Below are 20954 nucleotides of genomic sequence, written 5' to 3' on the forward strand. Positions count from 1 at the left end.
TTCTCTCTTTTTTTTTTTATTTTCCTCTAATTCCCTCCCTTCTTCTTCACCCGACACCCACTTCCACGGCTCCCCGAAGCCTGAATTGAGGCGCTGAAGGTCCCTCGTCTGACACTGTAAACGTGTCACCTGCCAGCGGCCTGACCCGGGGCGGCGTGCCAGATGTGCGGCGCGGGAAGCGGTGGCCTAGCAGTTAAGGAAGCGGCCCCGTAATCAGAACGTTGCCGGTTCGAATCCCGATCCGTCAAGGTGCCACTGAGCAAAGCACCGTCCCCACACACTGCTCCCCGGGCGCCTGTCATGGCCGCCCACTGCTCACCAAGGGTGATGGGTTAAATGCAGAGGACACATTTCACTGTGTGCACCGTGTGCTGTGCTGCTGTGTATCACATGTGACGATCACTTCACTTTCTCACTTTCTCTTCTCTACGTGGAAGGCGTTGAAAGGAAGTCCTCGGTTTGTCTTGTTGTGCGCAGCAGCGAGATTACATTTACGGCATTTACCAGACGCCCTTATCCAGAGCGACTTACAATCAGTAGTTACAGGGACAGTCCCCCCCTGGAGACACTCAGGGTTAAGTGTCTTGCTCTGGGACACAATGGTAGTAAGTGGGATTTGAACCTGGGTCTTCTAGGTCCGCTAGACTACAACCACCCGCTCATTTCAATATCGCATGGCCGCATGGCCAATTTGTTCGTCCGCCTCTCCCCGCGTCTGTTGACTTCTGCCGTTTTCAGGAAGGCCCTCCGCTCGCCCGATATCTCGGCTGAGGGTGTGTCAGCGCCGTGAGAGGGCCAATCACTTGCAGAGGTGATTAGTTCGTCCCGAATTCCGAGGGACGCCGGGCGAGGCCTCTGCAGTGGCGCCGGAAGGCAGGTCTGTGGAAGTGAGATATTGAAATGAGCGATGGCCGGATAGTGTTTATTGAAAAATTCACACAGGAACCGTCTGCTTTGCGCAAACACGAGATAAGCCCGCGGCGGCGTTCCGAAGCCAGCCTTCGCGCCCCGTGACTTTCCTTTTTTTATTCCCAGATGGGTATAGAAATGTGCGTGCGCATCCTCTGCAGGCTGCTGAACAGAGGCGCATTGGCATGGAAATTAGCGCGGCGCCGCGGATCCCGGGCCAAAAAGACTCGAGGTCCCTGCCGCCGGGGCGGGAGGGGGGCAGGACCGGGCAAACACTGATTTCATTTAGATCAAAGCCGTGTTTTGTCGATGGCCACGGGTATTGAAATTGTTTGCGGCGTGCAGAAGAAAAGGCGGCGGATATGACCGGTTCTGTGTCAACAAACAGCCAGGCAGGTAGACGCGGTTCCACACTGAAAGTAATCTGTCACACCAAATATTTTTGCGTTGCCGTAATGTGAATCAACCAAACCTGCCGTCAGTTATATTCGGTGTGACAGATGACTTTTTTTTTTTTTTTTAAAGATGGTTGGTGAAGGAGAATCAAAATGGATCGTTTACCGTAGTAAAGCAGTTCATAACAGTGTGGAAAACTAAAGAGGGACTCAAAAGACTCAACATTTAAGTAAAGAATAATAATTGGTTATACACTGGGTAGCGGGTAACACACTCGCCTATGAACCAGTAGACCCAGGTTCAAATCCCACTTACTACCCTTGTGTCCCTGAGCAAGACACTTAACCCTGAGTGTCTCCAGGGGGGGACTGTCCCTGTAACTACTGATTGTAAGTAAGCTTTGGAAAAGGAGGTCTGATAAATGCCGTAAATGTAAATAAATGTGTAAATGTTAATTCATTGCACATTTTAAATACTAGTATTATTGTCCTGCCTAAAAATATCATTATTATGTCCCTATGAGCATTATGATGGGCTATACACCCTCTTTGCCTTAGTTTTAGGGGATTTACGTTCTACTGTCTTTTTAATATTTTTTCTGGTGCATGTTCAAAAATGAGATTATGGTGAAAAAGGTCATTCGTTTTTGGGTTTTAATTGGAAAAGTTCAGCTGCAGCCAAGCATGGAATTAGGATACTTTTCAGAAGTTGAACTGTGAATGCTTTTTTTGATTCATTGTTTGTAATATAGTAATATACTGAAGTATATATCAGACAAATAAATCAACATAGAACAAGACAATATATATCTCTATAAATATATGTAATATAAGATAATTCCAATTTTAAGAAAACACATTTACACAGCTCTCCTCTGCATCTTCCATATGATATGACTGCAAAATATTGAATTTGTATACATTTTTTTCAGATTAATTACAAGTGATTTCTCTCTCACGCATACAAACAGGAAGTGATTTGGTGGTCTAGTGGTTAAGGAAGCAGACCCGTAATCGGAGGGTTGGCGGTTTGAATGGTGCCCACACACTGCTCCCCGGGCATCTGTCATGGCTGCCCACTGCTCACTAAGATGGTTAAAAGAAGAGGACACATTTTGTTGTGTCACAATGTGCTGTGCTGCAGTGTTTCACAATGACAATCACTTCACTTTCATAACATGCCATATCCATAAGTACACAATTCTATTTCCGCTATTTTAATGCAACAATGAAACCTGACATTTAGAGACATTTTTTTGACCCTATTCAAAAGTTGTCACCACAGGATCAAAAAACGCTCCTGAATGTGCAGACTTACACATGCACATTCGAGAGATTTAACACACGGATTTATTCTTGACTGTTGCAAACCAGTGCTGTCCGCCGGTGCTTCACGTTTCATAAGTTTGTTGAGCTGCGATTAGAGTCGCTTTGAAAAGGCGATATTTTTAGATGCCTCCTGCCCACAAATTGGACTCGGAGCTGCACTTTGCCATGGGGGTGTTGAGAGGCGTAATTGGAAGCGCCGGTCGGTGTGGGTCCCTCTTCCACCACCCCCGGGCCGCGAGGGCCTCTGGATTGTGATTTGCGCCTTTTGTCCTCTTTTATATTCGAAATGACGTGGCCCCGGCGCGGCTCTGCGGTGCTCGGCAGGTTCCTCGCTGGGAACGCAGCCTGTTGTCGAGCGCTAGTATCTTTTTCCGTCTTTATTTAGGTCACAACACTTGTTGGAGGATTACCGCCGCATTCGGTGCACCTCAGAACCAAGTGGGAAGCCTGAACCTGACAGTGCGGCATTTTCGACCTCAGTGCAACAATGATTAAAGTGCTTCAACACCATCGTTGCCTCCAGAACATGCTTAGCAGACGAGCTGCTGGATTGGCGTTTACTGTGCGCGCTCGCTTCTGGGGGAATGATGTAAAAAGGCGGAAGTCGGGGGGTCGAGAAGGAAGTGACTCCTGGGGACATTTTCTTCCCAGCCAGAGATTGGAAATTTCCCAATTGGATAGTTCCCAGTCGGTGCTGAACACAACATAAGGTCCTCGTTGGGTCCAAAAGTCTCAGCAAGCAAATTAGTCAACACCTTTTTACAAAAGCACATTAACACATAATCCATCACGTTACTGCAGGTGATGCGGATAGGATTTATTACCCAGTGGGTGGCACACATCAGGCTGCGCTTAAGTCCTCGGTGTTGGAATCAGAAACGACGAGGGTCCGAGTTGTGATGGCTTGACGACTGGATCGTAGCGCCTCCCGAACCGTAGCTCTTGTGGGATGCTCTCAGTCCGCAGTGGTCGGGGCCAACCAAGAGCACGGAAAACCAGTGAACCATTGACTGGGCTGCGATCGGCCAAGGCTCGCCGGTGTACATGGGGAGAACAGGCTGTCTGTGTTGCCGGGGCCAACAAAAGAGCCACTGTAGCTCGAATCGCGGAAAAAGTCCACGCTGGTTCTGATAGGAAGGTGTCGGGACACACGCCGCATCGCTGTTTGTTGCATATGGGGCTGCGTCGGTGCAGACGGTGCCATGTCCAACTGTCCCGTTCCGCCATGTTGCCGGACGCCACGCCCTGCCGCACTGCAGAAATGGCTCGAGAATGGTTTGCGATGTGAATCATTGCCTGGAGGTCCTCAAAATGTTTACATCGGAAACAAAATGCAAATAGGTTTTTAGTTTTTTTTTTACAGCATTTACCAGACGCCCTTATCCAGAGCGACTTACAATCAGTAGTTACAGGGACAGTCCCCACCTGGAGACACTCAGGGTTAAGTGTCTTAACACAATGGTAGTAAGTGGGATTTGAACCTGGGTCTTCTGGCTACTACCACCTAAGTCGCTCTGGATAAGGGCGTCTGCCAAATGCCTTAAATGTAAATGTAAAATGTAAATGGTTGTTCGTAATTATTCGACTTTTTCATTGTCATCCAGTCTGAGGGCTATTTTTGGACGAGTGTGCGGTGCACGCCTCTCAGTCGGTGCGTGTGTGTGCGAGTGTGCTGCTTACGCTGGCCTTTTATGTGTTGCGTTTGTAAAGGGTCTTTAGAAGAGCTCAACATCCTCCAGCTTTTACACACACCGCTGTCCCAGATACCTTCCGTCCTTTTGAAGTATCCTGTTTACGCGCCCCTCGCGCAAGTAAACACCCCGTTCCCGGCTACGCCGAACCAGAACAAACACTTACTGGGGTTTCAAGAAAGAACAGCCGCATTCAGGTTTGTGTCTGCAGGTGTCTCATCCCGTTCAGAACAGCGGGAAGCAAACAGAACAGCTAATGTCTAAACAACCCTCTTCCTTCCACGCAAGGAGATGAATAACTGGATTACGCCGCGCTCCGTGTAAACATCGCATCCCGAAACGTGATCAAAGACGGGATAAGACCCGTAGCTGGGCGGGTGGTGTGTCTGGCGAGGAAAGCGTCGGCCATACAGGAGCCCAGACTGGAACGGGGACTCGTCGGAACGGAATGTTCTTTTTGGACGCCGCTGCCAGACCCTCCTTTAAATATTCCCCCTGCTCCGGTGGCGGGGCCGAGGAGGCGGGCGGGCAGGAAGTCGCCGGTGGGCCTGCGAGGGCCCGTGACTGATTTACTGAGTCGCAAATTAAGGTGCGTGTTCTCGCCGGCCCCCGATAACCTTGAATGTTCTCTGCTCCTGGAGTGTGCTCTGCCAGGCCGCCGCGGCATTATCCGGCCCGCTGAAGGACTATATGAGCTGAGCCAGACTCGGATACACATGCTACGGTGCCAGCTAGCGCCGTCAGCGATTCTGTGCACGCTCACGCTATCGCTACACTCTTTCATCCTTTTCTCCCCGGCGTACCTTTCCAAATGTTTCTCCTGTCCGCTTGCTTTTGGCAGCGTTTCTTTGCCATTATATAAGTCCTATTCACTAATTCACCCATCCGAACGGTGGAATTAAAGCGCTGATTACCTGCACGTTGGTGTTTGTAGTGGGCGTGGTCACCTTCAAATGTAAGGGGCATGAGGAGTGTAGAGACATAGAGGAGATGGACGCTCCGCTACACCTGGACCGCTGAGAGGAGGTGGTTTAAATGTGTGTGAGAGCTGTCAGTCATGTCTACCGGCCCCTCCCCTTTTTAAACTTCATGTATAAAGAAAGTTCATCTTCGGGGTGTCAGAAAAGAGGTGGGTAGTTAGTTCCTCCTCTCCAGCATGCAGCCACTTCTGGTTTGTACCCATAAAATTCCTAAAAAGTCCATAAGCTATAAATACTGATAGTCCTCTACCCCATTTAACCATCACCCTGAGTGAGCAGTGGGCGGCCATGACAGGCGCCCAGGGAGCAGTTTGTGGGGAGGGTGCTTTGCTCAGTGGCACCTCAGTGGCACCTTGGCGGATCGGGATTTGAACCGGCAACCTTCCAATTACGGGGCTGCTTCCTCAACCGCTAGGCCACCACTGCCCACATGATTGATGGACGCCCCATGGTCTACATTTTGATTCAAGTTTTACGCTCCTTATATAGGAATCAGCACCAAAATTCTCCACTGTTTGTGTGGATGATCAAAATACTTTAAACCATCATCAGTATAATCTGATTGGTGAAACTGCATAGTCTTATTTCCTTTTAGGCATCATGAGTTAATTAGACATGCTCTTCAATAAGTAACATGTAATCCATCTATCTGTCCATCTCAGAATTTGAACTTTAATGAGAATTTTTAATGCTACTTGGGATTTGTATGCAGTTCCTTTCTCTCTGTTTGATACGCATGCATGCAAAATATGACATACTTCCGAGGGTATTTCTGATGTAATAAGTAAGAGATGTTTCGGTAGCGCGCGTCAGCTTGTGAAGGTCAGACGTCTGCCGCCCGTCGGACGGTGAGGCGTGTGGTGTGTGTGCGAGTGTGTGTTGAGTGTGGGGGGCGAGCGCCTCGGATCCGTCGGAACAGGTTTGGGCGCTGCGGCGCGGCCCGGAGCATCGCTGCCACTCACCCACAGCAAAGCTGCTACGCGCCTCAGCAGGACCTTCCTCTGTTGCCGCCTGCATCTGTTGTTTCTCGCCGGCTCTCAATCCACAGTGCGGGATCTGGCCTCGTCTGAGGGACGTCGAATGTCCATTATTATTAATGATATCATTTCATTCCTTTACATAAAGATGAGATTGTGTATAAAGATGGATCATTTTTCTTAGTATCGCTTTTAATTTTTCTCTCTCTTGCACACACATACACACACACACACACATACACATTTTTTTTCCCCCCGCTCTCTCAGCGCTGGTAATAAAGGTAAATGTTTAATGGGCTGCGTTCAATAACAGCGCTGGGCCAGTCACCGCAGATGATGCAACATTATCAATTTTTATCTGCCCCCTGTTTTACTGGCCGGGCTGTAATGGATGAGTCCAGCTCCCTCGCTGCAGGAGATGGATACACACACACACACACACACACACACACAGCCAGGCTTGTTAGTATGCAGGAGAAATCAAGCCGGTGCTGCCAGTGAGAGACACAGTGCTGGAGCACAGTCAAAGCGAGCATTTCCACACACACATGCATGCACGCTCGCCATTATGCACGCATGTATGCACGCTCTAATACAGATATTTCAACGCATACAGGAATTCACATGCACATACATACACAGGCACCTGTCAGACTGCAATAATCAATTGAGATCAAAACCTGTCACACACACAAGCATATGCACAGAAACAAGCACATACACTTTAAAAGCACGCACAAAAAGTCAACTGTAATTGACGTGGTGCCTGGGGCAGGTTTGCTTACATCACATCGAAAATGTCCATAGGATTTACAGAAATAAAACCAATTTTTATCTGTATCTTGGAGAGGAGAAACGAACTGTGTGTAATTCTTTCTTTATGTGCAAAAAGGGGAGGAGCCTGTAGGTACGACTGACAGCTCACACACACCCTACTTCCTCATTCTGGACGATTGAAATCCCCTCCTGTCAATGTGTCACACTAGTAGATTATTATTTCAATCCCACAATTGTCAAAAACATAATTTTAGTTTTTATTAGCCTCACTCATGTTTTACTCATGTTCTTCTCGTCGGGTTTCAGTTGACAGAAAGTCTGAGCATTTCAGTTTTATTTTAGTCAGAAGTATCCATGACTATTTTAGCCTAGTTTGAGGCAATAAGAACTGATGACATTTTATCAGCATTTCCTTTTTATGGCGTCATAGATAATGAACATTGATTTTGTCAAAAATGTTGTTGAAGAAAACACAACATGCAATTCATCCCAAACCATCAAACACTGAGTGTGATTGCGGTTAAAATCCTCTCGTGACAACTTCCCACTACCAAACCAAAAGGTTTTTCAGCACTTTTATTAAAGAACTGCATTCCTGAACACATCCGAGTCTTGCATGGCACTTGTGACAATATCCCCACAGACACACAACATACATGCATATACACACACACACACACACACACACACACACACAGGGAACTGTTGCATTGGAATCATCTCTGTGTTGTGTAGTTTGGTGTCAAAAGCAGTCTTTCACGCGCACACACTCACACAAACCCCCTGAGATTTACACATGCGCGCCCTACTTCTGAGTGTGTGTCCTTGACATGAAATGTGACTATTGAGAGCAGTGTGTCAGCGCGAGGGCCTGTGGAGTGTGTGTCGGCCCTCCACCCGAAATGACTGCACTCTCACTCTGCGCACGTCTTCCCACTAATTATTTATGGGGCTCCTGAAAAATGGTGTCCGCGCACATATATATTTTAAAGACACGCGCGTGTTTATTTTTACGGATTATTGATGGCGGTGCTTTCGAGCAGCCGCGCTGTTCCGTGCGGGTCAGGACACACCAAAGACGGGATGATTTCATATCCAGCCAGGGAGGGATTTACCTGCCAGGGAAGTAGATGGGGCAGCGGTGGCCTAGCGGTTAAGGAAGCGCCCCCGTAATCAGAAGGTTGCCGGTTCGAATCCCGACCTGCCAAGGTGCCACTGAGGTGCCACCGAGCAAAGCACCGTCCCCACACACTGCTCCCCGGGCGCCTGTCATGGCTGCCCACTGCTCACTCAGGGTGATGGTTAAATGCAGAGGACAAATTTCACTGTGCGCACCGTGTGCTGTGCTGCTGTGTATCACATGTGACGATCACTTCACTTTATAGATGGAGTCACATGAAGAAAAAAAAAGAATTTTTTTTCAAAAAAAATTTCTAAATTAACAACGCTGTAAACAAAAGGCACTTTGGGTGTGGCCTGCTGTGGCGAAGCTCCATAAATATTGACGAGCGCCTGGGCTCGGCGCGTCTGAGGCGAGACGGGGTGAGCACCCTCCGTCAGGATCGGGCGGAGTCGCCGCCACGCCGAGGCTGTCCTCACGTCAGCCGCTGTCTTTACGCGACTTCTGCTTCCCGTTGCCTGACCTGTTGCTGCCTGTCATGCATCGTGCAATTAAGTGACTTTCTCGGGCAATATTTCACTGGTTATTTATCGCTGCGGAGCTGCTGAAGCAGCCACGCTTGGCCCTGAGTTCCTGACAATGTAAATGATTGAGCAGCGAACCCAGCATCATCTAACATCTAACAGCTCCAGAGGTCACGTGTTCGCATCAAAAGACGGACGCTCTCAGCTGCTTCTTCTGATCTGTTATCACCACAAGTTTAGTTCGCCAGCCATCTGTCAGTCCGAGGAACATGTGTGTCTGTGTGTGTCTGTGTGTGTGTGTGTGTTCGCCGTAAAACTGTCAGCGTTCCGTCTGAAAGCTTCATTTTGAATCATGTACCGGGGTGGCCAGCTCTTACACGCTTGACTCTCGTGCAAGAATTCTCACGTCTAATCTGCTCCCATTAAAATGTACCCGTCCATTCACTCGCATGTGCTTTTGAAAATCGTTTCTAAAGGACAGGAAATGAGCTTCCAAGATATACGGGCTCTTACTAGGCCTACCGCGTCGGCTCGGTTGAGATCTGCCGGGTACGTCGCGACGTTACCAGCTGAAGTCGAGTAGCAGCGCACAAAAATCCTTTAAAACAGTGATAGCGGATGATATTTTTAAGCATTGATTTTCGTTAGGTTTATTCTTCAAAACTCTGCCGCTGTTCTATATGTGTAATTACTTCACAATGTTAATTTCTAATAGGTGATGACTACAAATGTGTAACAAAATAATTACAGAGTAACAAGTAATTACAGACAAATTATGTTCCCAAAATAGTAATGAACGGCATAATTTACGAGTTTGAGATTCGCAATTAGACCAAGGAATTAGCCTTTTTTTTAATGAACTGAGCCACTCTGTTGGCCAGCCGTTAATTTTGGCAATAATGTGATTTGTAATTAGTCTTTATTTCCTACACAAAATTAGAATTTAACGGTTGTCTTCTTATATTCTCAGTAATAAGATTATATTACAGTGATAAAAGGGAGGATAATAAAAAGGTTCACCGGTAAAAAAAGGGATGAAAGTTCAACTTTTAGTTACCACGATTCCGTTTTTCTTTTTAAGATCCCTTTTGGATTATTGTTCTGGCGAACATAAACATTTATATTTACGGCATTTACCAGACGCCCTTATCCAGAGCGACTTACAGTCAGTAGTTACAGGGACAGTCCCCCCCTGGAGACACTCAGGGTTAAGTGTCTTGCTCAGGGACACAATGGTAGTAAGTGGGATTTGAACCTGGGTCTTCTGGTTCATAGGCGAGTGTGTTACCCACTAGGCTACTACCACCCTAAAACCACAACCCCCTGACCACGCCTTTCCCCTCTGCTTCTTCAGGCCCGGTGGCGGTGATCAGCGGAGAGGAAGACTCTGCCAGCCCTCTTCATCACGTCAACCACGGCATCATCACCCCATGCACCCTGGACGCCGGTCCCGACGCCGTGGTCATCGGGATGAGCCGGATCCCCGTCATCGAAAATCCACAGTATTTCAGGCACGGCCACAACTGCAACAAGCCCACCACCTGTGAGTCTCCGCTTTCACTATCATGCGACGAAACTTTTCGGTCCTCGTGCAAAAAACCACGCCGCCTCGGAATTGGATTTTCCGAATCTGAGGTTGTTCAGAGGCGATTGGCTCCTGGCCCGCGCGGCCCCTTTCGCTGGAGAGGCGCGCCCATTGTCACCGCACTCTGCCTGCACTCGGTGAGCCGATTTGGATAAGCCGGGAATGGGCCTCGGCAAATTATCTGACTCCAGGCGTTCGACTGAGCCCCGCGCTGGCAGAGATAACCCCGTCAGTCGTTCTTTTTTTCCCTCTTCCGTCCCCCGGCGGGCCTCGGTGGGCCGCGCCGGCAGGCCGCTGAATTATTAGCTGCTGTTAAAATCCCAGAATGCGAGCACAGGTGTGGAGACTTGGTCCTCGGTCTGACGTGTAACAACCTCGCGGAACTATTGATTAAAAAAACGAATAATAACTTCCGATGTAATACTGCATTATGGCCGCTGTTACGCTGCCGCTTGCGCTGAGGCCAGTTCAGACCACCGTGGGCGGAGACGGGGGTGGGCGGTGGCCGTTTCACTCGCCGTGACACAGACAATAGTCACATCAGACAGGGCTGATCATTTAAGCGCCGGTTGCTCTGTCCCCTGGGAGGGACACTGCAGGTTCGCCGGAGAGAAGCGGCAGATCCAGGCGTTTAGACTCAGAATCTTTTCTGCAAGCAGTAAATCAAAGATAAATTGATGGATGTTGGTTTTTTTTTTTTTTTTTTTTTTTTTCTGCTTCAGCAACAAAAGCAGTGTTCCTGTGATCCCTGTGGGGTCGCCAGGGAGTTGTTTAACTCCGGAAATACAGAGGGTTTACTGGTCAGATCACATGGCCACGCCCGGTCCATTGTATACCATAATTCTGTGGGTTGAACGGTTCCCTTGACATTTTGTCCCTAGAATTAGTATACAAACATAATATCTGTGTTAAAATCAATTTTCTTTTGCTCTAGATGTGACTCAGCACAAGTTACATGGAGTCCGATTGTTTTCAATTGTGATTTGGGCCAATTCAGATGAGATATGAGCAGAAAACCGGTATTTGATGTATGCAGTCAACATCGGGGTTATATGGAGGCCAGTTCTTCGGAAATGAAGCACACTCTGGATCCACCTGACTCCATCTGCACCTTCCAGTTCATTGCTAGACGTTCACAGACAATTATTGCAATATTGCATCATTTTCCATAGTAAATAAATAATCAAGTGTAATATTTCACCTCATTTGTTTACTTTTAGGGCTTGTTTGAAAATTTAATGATGTTTTTGGTCATATTAAGCAGAAATATGCAGTTCTAAGGAGTATGCAAGCTTTCAAGCACCACCGCAAATATGAGGGATCTACACAGAGCTGTACATTACATGTACATTTGTAGCAATTCCCAACATAACCAAATCTGAAAATTTGATGGACCAGATCACCAGCCTAGATTCTTCACACACCCCGATAATTCCTGTTTTTACAGACAGGGTTGGTGTTTACTGTCGGGTTATCTTGTTTCTGTAATGAAAACATCCATCATAGTACCATGATCCGGCTGCACCCTGCCTTAAAAAATATCCCGCCATCATTATTATTTGAGATGTATGAAGAGCCCTTATCTCGACTGTAGTGTGGAACTGTTGCACAGGACTATCACACAGTATCATTATTACAATAATGATTCTGTCTCGACTGCTCTTATAGCATGGAGTGATGAAATATGTTCCTGTTAATTTGTTTTTTTTTAGCCTGACAGGAAGTGGACAATTTTAGGGTGACCAGAGAAGTTTGCATCTTCAGTCATCCACACATTAGCAGACCCAGATATAGGCAAAAGTCTTACGCACATAAACGGAGTGGAAGCCCAGTCTGCTCGACTCATATCAGCATGTGCTGGATGAAAGTTGAACCCGGAGGCCATGCTTCATTCATGAAACGACGTGACCTCACCATGACTCCGCGCCGCATCTGTTACTGCACAGCCAAATATGCCGCGAATCTGACTGTACAAAACGAGCACGATTAAAATGAAATGAAAGGATTTAACACATCGCTGAAGACGACTGTTACTCATTGGCAGTGAAACACACACACAACGACATAATCGACGTACGTCTGTGCGGTCAGGTTGATGTGCCGCTCTTCATTTCCTCCTGGCGTCCCGGTCGGACACGGGCGCGACACCGGCCCGCTCTCCGTCAGGCTGAGGTGTCAGGGAGCCAGGGAGGAATCGCATTTAGCTCTGATGAATAAATCACCAGCACGATTAATTATAGATTCCACCAAACCGCAGCATGACGGATGATGTATGGCGCCCATAGCTGAGCACAGATGATCTGGTGACAGGCTGATCATTAAATGACAGATGCTCAGAAGAACAGAGGGACGTTCTCGCGCACCTCGCCGTGAACGTTTAGAACGTCGTTTCAAAAATCCGAGCCCCCTGCTGCTGATCATTGAGTTACGGACTCGTGTTTAAATTCCCTGTGAAATTAGAGTGGAGGGGAAAAAAAAAAACAGATTAGTTTTTGTTCTAGTTAATTAGTTCCAAGATCAGAATGAATGTCCTGCTGTGTCAAGGTTTCAGCTGCAGGACAAAATGCATCAATTCATTGATCTGACGCGCCACTGAATTTAAAATGTTAGAATCATTTATAATCATTTACAAATAAGTTATATTGCGTCACTCGGGGCACTTCAACCAGAGAAAATGTTGTTGAATGGAGCTCTGTTTTATTAAAAAAAAAAATTGAAAAAAGAAAACATTTAGCTTTGACTACAGCATGTTTCGATGTTTATTTCAGCGCAGTGTTTCATTAATATTTCACTCCGGGTTTTTTATGTTGTGCGTGTGAGATCTGAACCACTGGGTTCTTCAGCACGTCCCGAACGTTGTGGCTCTGGTGGCCTAAATAATGGCTTATTTAACCATGTTTTCTCTGCGCATCCTAGTGGAACTGATGACTGTTTTATGACGTAACAGTAACACATTTCTTTTTTCATTCAGTAGCAAGTAGATTTCTTTTTTGAATTTTGATGAATGAATACTATGCTTCGAAGGTTCTACCAATATGTTGGACAGTTTTTAACACAATTTTAGTGATCTCCTTAGTTGCTTCATAAGTAAAAGCGGGACAGATATTTTGACCCTTTTGGTTGTGTCACCGTGGATTGCACGAGGAGCTGCTAAACGATCAAATTAAATCATACACTCAACACTGGTTAAAGTAATCTGTCACACCTAATATTTTAAGCACTGACGTAACGTAAATAAACAGGTTACAGCAGGTTGGGTTGAAATTTTGTTTACATTACGAATATTAGGTGTGACAGACGACTTCATTTTTTTAGGTTTAGCCAGTGTTCACTTTTTACAGTATGGATGCACAGAAAAAAGTCAACCGTATGCTCATGAGTTAATTTTTTATTTTTTTAAACTTTTTTTTTTTACCACAATGCGAACTGACAGCACGTTTGTTTGGTTTAGTCACATTATGGCAATGCTAAAGAATTAGGTGTGACAGAAACTTTCATAGTGGTGTTGAACTGCTGGGTTGAGACTGCTGTCTAAATGTTGGGACATTTTGTACACTTTTTGTTTTGGCACAAAAATAGCTGTAAGTGCAAAATGTTGTTTCAATATAAAACGAGGCCAGTTTACAGTAATACATACACACAAAATGTATTACTGTATTATCCCGTGCAAGAATAGACTACTGAATGAAACGAAATGACGGCTTCATGCAGCGTTAGGACTTTGGGGCCCAAAGCGTATCGATTTTTTTGGTGAACCTCTGATGGTGACAGTAGCGTGGCGTGCTGCAGCGGCGTGGCGCTTGCTGAGAGCTCGCAGGAATAGAGCGAGGCTCTGGCGCGAGGCTCTGGCTGTGCTATTTCTGTTTGATAAATCACTTCACTTACCCTGCCTGAGGGCAGGCCGCGGGCCCGCGGCCCTGAGATCCGTCCGGTGGCGAGGGACCGCCACGCCGCGCTTCTCCCTCACTCTCCTCGATTGTTACAGACTCCTGACAACACAACATTACGTGGAGTGCAAGCAGTTCCTCAACACACACACACACACACCTTTTATAGTGCCTGAGTGACTGGCTGGGGCTGTAAAATATGGGTTAATTATTGATATTTGGCCATGGATCTATAATGAATTCATTCATTTACTTGAAAGCCTCTTGTTCGGCTTTGGCTCTTTTTCTCGGCTGGGGAGGTTTTACTGCATATTGAAATTAGATACGGCTCCATCTTGTCAAACGGGAGGCTAAGGCGGCTTTAAATAGACATGCATCTCCCAGCTCCACTTCTGTAAGGCCAGTCAAGCTGGATAGCTGCTCACTGCAGGGAAAAGTCGTGCTTGTGGTTCCAAATTTGTGGCCAGAGGGGAACTTTGATGATCAAGACATCGTGCAACAGGAGGACCGCAGTAATAACGCCATTGCTAATGTTATTGGAAATGCGATGTGAAGCAGTTACAATACGTTTCACACCCTGAATCTTACATTTACATTTAAGGCATTTACCAGACGCCCTTATCCAGAGCAACTTACAACGTGTTTTCTTGTTACCATGGATGAAGTGATCAGTTCTGGTTCACTAGGACCCCCAACTATGAATACAATCTTTTTATTCACTCTGTTATAGATGTACACAAGTTTGACAATAAGAAGGTTACAAGTTCATCTAAATATTCTCTAAAGAGGAAGGTCTTGAGCTGCCATTTGAAAGTACTCAGTGACTGAGCTGTTCTGACCTCGAGGGGAATTTCATTCCACCACTGAGGGGCCAAGACAGAGAAGAGTCTAGGTGAGAGTCTTTTTTTTTTTACCTTCAGAGATGGAGGGACCAGGAATCTTCATGTGGTTAAGTTAACAGATACAGCAAGCAAGAACGAAACTCAACCTTGATGCAAAATGATGTTTGCGTGTACCATCATCCATCCTTGCGCTCAGTGCCAGTTTGAAAACAGTGCCCATAAACTTTAGCTATACATTGGTTTAACAAAAGGAATTTGACCAAAGTAATTATGAGATTAGAAAAACCCTCACAGATGTATTTGCTGAGGGCTACGCTGAGGGACGGCTTGCATGCTACCCAGAATGCCGCACAGCCAGCCTCGGCTTCATGTATCATCATATCCTGACAGAGAGGGAACATTGCAGCGTATTGTTCTGAGAGGAAGCAGGTTAATTACCTGCAGAGATACATGGGCGCACTGGACCTCTGCCAGGCTGCGTGGGCGCGGCAGCAGCAGCAGCAGCAGCAGCAGCAGCGATGCTCTCTGATCGACATGCGTGTTGCGGCCGCATCCCCTCCCACTGAAGGACCGCTGGGAGCTGGAAAAGCCCCACAACATCAGCGGCCTTTCAGTCACACGAGTGTGTGTGTGTGTGTGTATGTGTGTGTGTGTGTGTGTTGCGCGATTTGAATTTATAATCAGACATCCGCTGCCTCTCTCCATTCAAGTCACAGTGGACGCCCATCAGTGTACAAAATGTCAAACTGCACGCGGTGCAGCTTCCAAATGGTTTTATTTAAATTCTGAAAGCCGAGGCAGGAGGAGAATAGACCTCTGGCTGGTTGTATTAAAAAGTAGGGGGGTCTCAAGTGTTGGGGGGGAAGGGGAAGGAAATTCATTTGCTCTTTCAATGTGAAATTTGAATGTAGTGCATCGAGACGCAGGAATCGGACGTCGGCAGCATCTGATCTATGGGGAAAAAAATGAAGTGAAATGTGCACGTCGCGGCCCCGACCATGAGAATGTTCTTTAGCACTGCTCTTACATCTTCAACAATAAAAAATATCGGTTTGGTCAGACTGCATAGAACACTATGGCTCAGCTCATCAAATTCTCAATTTTAAAGATATTTTGTGCCATTATTGCCTGACCAAATTAAAAGATAAAATTAGTAGACCTGCTCAATACACGTTTAAGATGAGAAAATTAATTTTTTTCTGCAGTGGTGGCCTAGCAGTTAAGGAAGCAGCCCTGTAATGAGAAGGTTGCCGGTTCAAATCCCAAGCCGCCAAGGTGCCACTGAGCAAAGCACCGTCCCCACACACTGCTCCCCGGACCCCTGTCATGGCTGCCCACTGCTCACCAAGGGTGATGGTTAAAGCAGAGGACACATTTTGTTGTGTCACCATGTGCTGTGCTGCAATATATCACAATGACAATCACTTCACTTTCACTTCACTGAATACTATTTTTGAAGTATGCGCTAAGCATGGTGGCTGGATCAGAAACGCGTATTAAGGATTTATGCTCTTATCTGTATAATTTATCATTATTATCATGAATAATAAACTAACTACCCTTTTTTTTTTTGGTATGTAATTATTTCTGTCACCCATAATGTGGTTATAGAATCTAAAATGGGAGGAGCCTGATAATGGACAGCTCTCATACGTGCTACTTTTTCATTGTGGATGATTTAAACACATGCCCATCAAGTATGATTAACAATCATATACATTTTTATACTATCTTTTTAATAATGCAAATCCTAGCTTAGTGCTAGTTTGAAAACAGTGGCTCATATGTATGGCTCCAGTGTTCCATAAAGTTTTATCTATTTGAATTCTTCCAACCTGATTTGGAAGAATTTTGGAAGAACAATGTTGAACGAAATGTGTCTTCAGCTTTTAACCATCACACTTGGTGAGCAGTGGGCAGTGTGTGGGGACGGTACATAGATCAAGGGGACCACATTGGCACCTTGGTAGATTCGAACTGGCAACCTTCTGATTACGGGTCTATTTCCTTACCCTTTGTTGTAATATAATATACTGGACCTTCTTCTGATATAAAGAGCAAAGTGTCTCTTTTAGTGAACCATTGGCCTAGTTTATAATGCATATGTAGTACAACTTGCCCATTTTTGTTGGTAAGTGGTCGTTTGGGTCGGTACAGTAGCGGCGCACCGGACTGAGTTCCCGCAGGTTTGACGGATTAGCCGACTCTGTGAAATCAGCTCTTTTTCATTAACAGCAAACGGCTAATCTGGGAAAATGACCCGTGTAAGTGTGATAAAGGAGAATGACAAAGGACAATTCCCCAGCCTAATGACAGATCCCTATCTCCCGAACGCCTTTAAGCAGCCGCTTTGTTTTATCCTGCAGTCTGCAACTTCAATTATAGATTTGTCATATCCTGCCAGACTTCATTAGACATAACCTTTTGATTTTTAAGTACATAGTGCTGCCTCTTCACATTAACTGCTGAAGTGATGAAACACGCATGGTCAACATGTACCTTTCTCTGCCTAATTCTTGTCTTTAGTGATTATGCACACAGCACTCTTCAAGGTAATTTTCTGATGAAAGACATGCTCCGGGCAATGAAATTATGTAACGCAACTAAAAAAATGTGCTGTAGATGGGGCACTTTTTGGTGAAATTTTGCCATGTTATTCAGATGAAGTCACTTTTTTGATCTTATATAATTCTAACACTGACCGCAGAGACGCCTGCGTTTGAGGCTTTTATTTTGAAATGGCAGCTTCTTCACAATATGTGCATCATGATACAATACACATCAATACCATGCACATAATTTCTTTTCAACTCGGAACTCACCAGTAACTAGAAAAAATGACAGATTAAGCTCGATAGAGTTCCTCATCAGTGCAGTAGCAGCACCGCATGAAATTGCTATAACAGCATCTTCTACACACGACAGTGGGGAACAACGGAGAACATTAAACATTTTGTTGTCGCTGTTAAATTATTATTTTATTGAAGTGTAAGTGGTATGGCAGTAAATGGTGGGCGATACGTTCCATATGGGCTCATAAGACATAATGTAAAGCCTAATTTCAAGATAATGAAAGCTTGGCTGACCCCATCACAGAGAAAAAAGAAGAGCAGTGTATGTTTTTTGAACCTCTTAAGTTGCATTTTCATGCTGGTTGGACCAGCAAAAACCAGCAGCCATCATGATGTCTTGGCTTGCTTAGAATGTGCAATGTTAGCATGCGATGCACATGCAACGATTCTATATGAGCAATCAGTGGTCTGCATGGATTTCATGTCACGTGGTATAACCTCAGCTCACTTGGACCCTCAGACATGGTTGATTTTTGGATTGGATTGTCCCTTTTTTCCTGAATAGTGAGGAACACAGCATCATCAGATTCATTTTTTGAATGAAAAGCCGATTGATTGATTGATTGATTGATTTATTGATTTATTGATTGATTAGTTGGGGTCTAAGGCACTAGGGATTGGGTAATGCAGGATCTGAGCCAGTCGGAAGCATGTTTTCAGGGAAATCTAATTGAAGAGTGACATATGCCACTGCATATGTCTAGCTGAACAGTTTTTTATGTACACCGATTAACCATTAGCATGCTACCATTCATTTGTTTCATGCTACCATGATCGCCTTTCTATTTTAGATTTTTGTTAGACTCTCATATTAAGGTTTCAGATTAAAAATAGCCCTTCATTACTTATTACTTCCCTGTATGAAATAGGCTCATATTGATATATAAGCAATAATATAGTTACATTGATATCTATATTGCATTTAGCTTGTTTGGGGTTTTTTTTCTCTTCTGGTTGTAGTGTAGCTCTTTACACACTTAGCATTTAACCCGACTGGAATGAAAGGCAGTTTAATGGAGGCGCAGTCGTGCTCCCACTCTCCCCCTCCTGTCAATGACCTGAGCGCATTCAGAGTCTCCACAGTACGTCCTTTCATTTCTCCTGCAGCCGGGAGGGAGGGAGGGGGCCTGCCGCACCAGAGTGAGGGGTAAATGAACGATTGCAGGCCCAGGGATATTGTCTTTTAATCCGCCGGCTTTCCGGCGCGGGGTGTGGGTAAATAGGTTGCTGGGAGCAGGGCCGCGAGTGTGTGGGCAGAGAGATGAAGGTTAAGGTAACACATCCCACACTCGAGCAGTACGTGTGTGTGTGTGTGTGTGTGTGTGTGTGTGAGAGAGAGGGAGAGAGAGAGACAGAGAGAGGAAGGGGACAGACTCTCAGAGCACGTAATGGCGGAATAAGTGAATATAAATGAGGTGCCACACGCGGCCGAGGGACCGGGGACCGCCACGTGACCCACAGCTGATGGAAGCCGTGGCTTCTAGTTCCTGGCGAAAAAGCGACACCTCTGCAGGCGGTGGCGCTGAATGATGATAATAATAACGTTCAGATATTGGATGTTAAAGTCACCGCTAAACTTCCTCCAAGGCTGGGCGCTCTGACATGGCGCCGCTGTAATAGAATACATCCATAAAGCCCTAAACTCTCTGCAGGGGCCAATTAAGCGCCACTAACCTGAAATTAAGGTTACAGGAGGAGGTGCTGCATTAACGCTGCTAAAATTGGCAACTGCGCCTCCTCCTGTTTGGATTTAGAGCACTGGCGCGGTGATGTGATAGCTTCATATTGTGCCACTGAGCGGAGTTAACGCCTGACGACCGACCTCTTTCCTGTCCGCAGACGTGCAGCACATCAAACGGAGGGATATCATCCTGAAGAGGGAGCTGGGGGAGGGGGCCTTCGGGAAGGTGTTCCTGGCCGAGTGCTACAACCTCAGCCCCACCAAGGACAAGACGCTGGTGGCGGTGAAGGTAAGGCGTGACCTTCCAGTCACAGCTCCCACCTGCTGTCGGCCATGTCTGTTTGTGGAGGGGCGCTGGTGACAGGCCAGACACGTCCCTCCACCCCCAACTCCCCCTTCCCGCTCAACGGCTTGTTAACACGGCTCGGTTTCAGCATGACTGCAGGGCGGTGTGGTGATAATCCAGACTCACACCGATCATCTGCGCTCGGATCCTGTCCTGGTTTGGCAGCGTTCGGGGACCGGAGCGTGATTCGTTAAAACGAAGTCAGTGCAATGCCAACCATGAGCAAATATACAAAATACCATTGTGTGTCTAAGCAATATCAGAACAATAGAAGTAGAATCTGTACATATTACACGTACATAAAATAATGGTGAAAATATTACCTTTTACCGATGCTAGCTGGGGCTGTATTTAAATTCCAAATAACAAATGACCTTTTTCATTAGATTTTTTTTTTTTACAAGCACCAGTATTTATTAAATTCAGGGTATGTCGATATTGGAAGTAATCAATGGAGAAACATGCAACGCAAATGAAGTGAATCACACATTTTCCATGCATTGCAGGTGGTGCGGCCCATATGATTTCTCATTAAAGGTACTTGGTGATTGGTCTGTGCATTTCCAATCAGAGAAGCTCCAGGGATGCCGACTTTCTTACAGCAAAATCGTCCGATTAAGTCCATGGACTAGAAAGGGAGAATTACATTTTTTTTTGGCCGAGTGAAAATCTATGAGTTCATTTTGTTTTACATGCTTTTATTCTGAGAAAGAAATAAAGAAATATAAATAATATTTACAAGCAGTTTTTGTCAGTACAAATGCCACATGATTTGAGCACAAAAATTTACTGACACATCGAAGCAGAAATAAAATAAGTTACTTGTGAATGGATAATAAGAAAACAGCCAGATTATAAATTGGTACGCCGACGCCTCGAAAGAAAGCCTCCTTTTTAATAAACGTGAGTGAAAAGTTTGCTCCATATTTGAAAGCTTGCCTTCATTTATCAGCCGCTTTCTTCTCTAATGACAGGAGTCATCATACCGAATGCACGTCTGCTTAATATCTGCATCTCCCCCACGAAAATACACACTCAATTACCTTTTTCCCTGATTGC

The 20954-nt window shown here is 45.8% G+C and overlaps 1 protein-coding gene across 2 annotated transcripts in view; it reads left to right on the forward strand.

Annotated features, from left to right (window-relative positions):
- The window catches only part of ntrk3b (neurotrophic tyrosine kinase, receptor, type 3b), an 86389-nt gene that overhangs the window by 53449 nt on the left and 11986 nt on the right, over window positions 1–20954 (forward strand). For both annotated transcript variants that reach the window (XM_028956255.1, XM_028956256.1), the window contains exons 12-13: window positions 10057–10245; window positions 19708–19838. In XM_028956255.1, coding sequence (XP_028812088.1) covers window positions 10057–10245; window positions 19708–19838 — 320 coding nt within the window. The remainder of the gene's footprint in view (window positions 1–10056; window positions 10246–19707; window positions 19839–20954) is intronic.

The sequence above is a fragment of the Denticeps clupeoides genome, chromosome 16 (assembly GCF_900700375.1).
Source record: "Denticeps clupeoides chromosome 16, fDenClu1.1, whole genome shotgun sequence".
Classification (NCBI taxonomy): domain Eukaryota; kingdom Metazoa; phylum Chordata; class Actinopteri; order Clupeiformes; family Denticipitidae; genus Denticeps; species Denticeps clupeoides.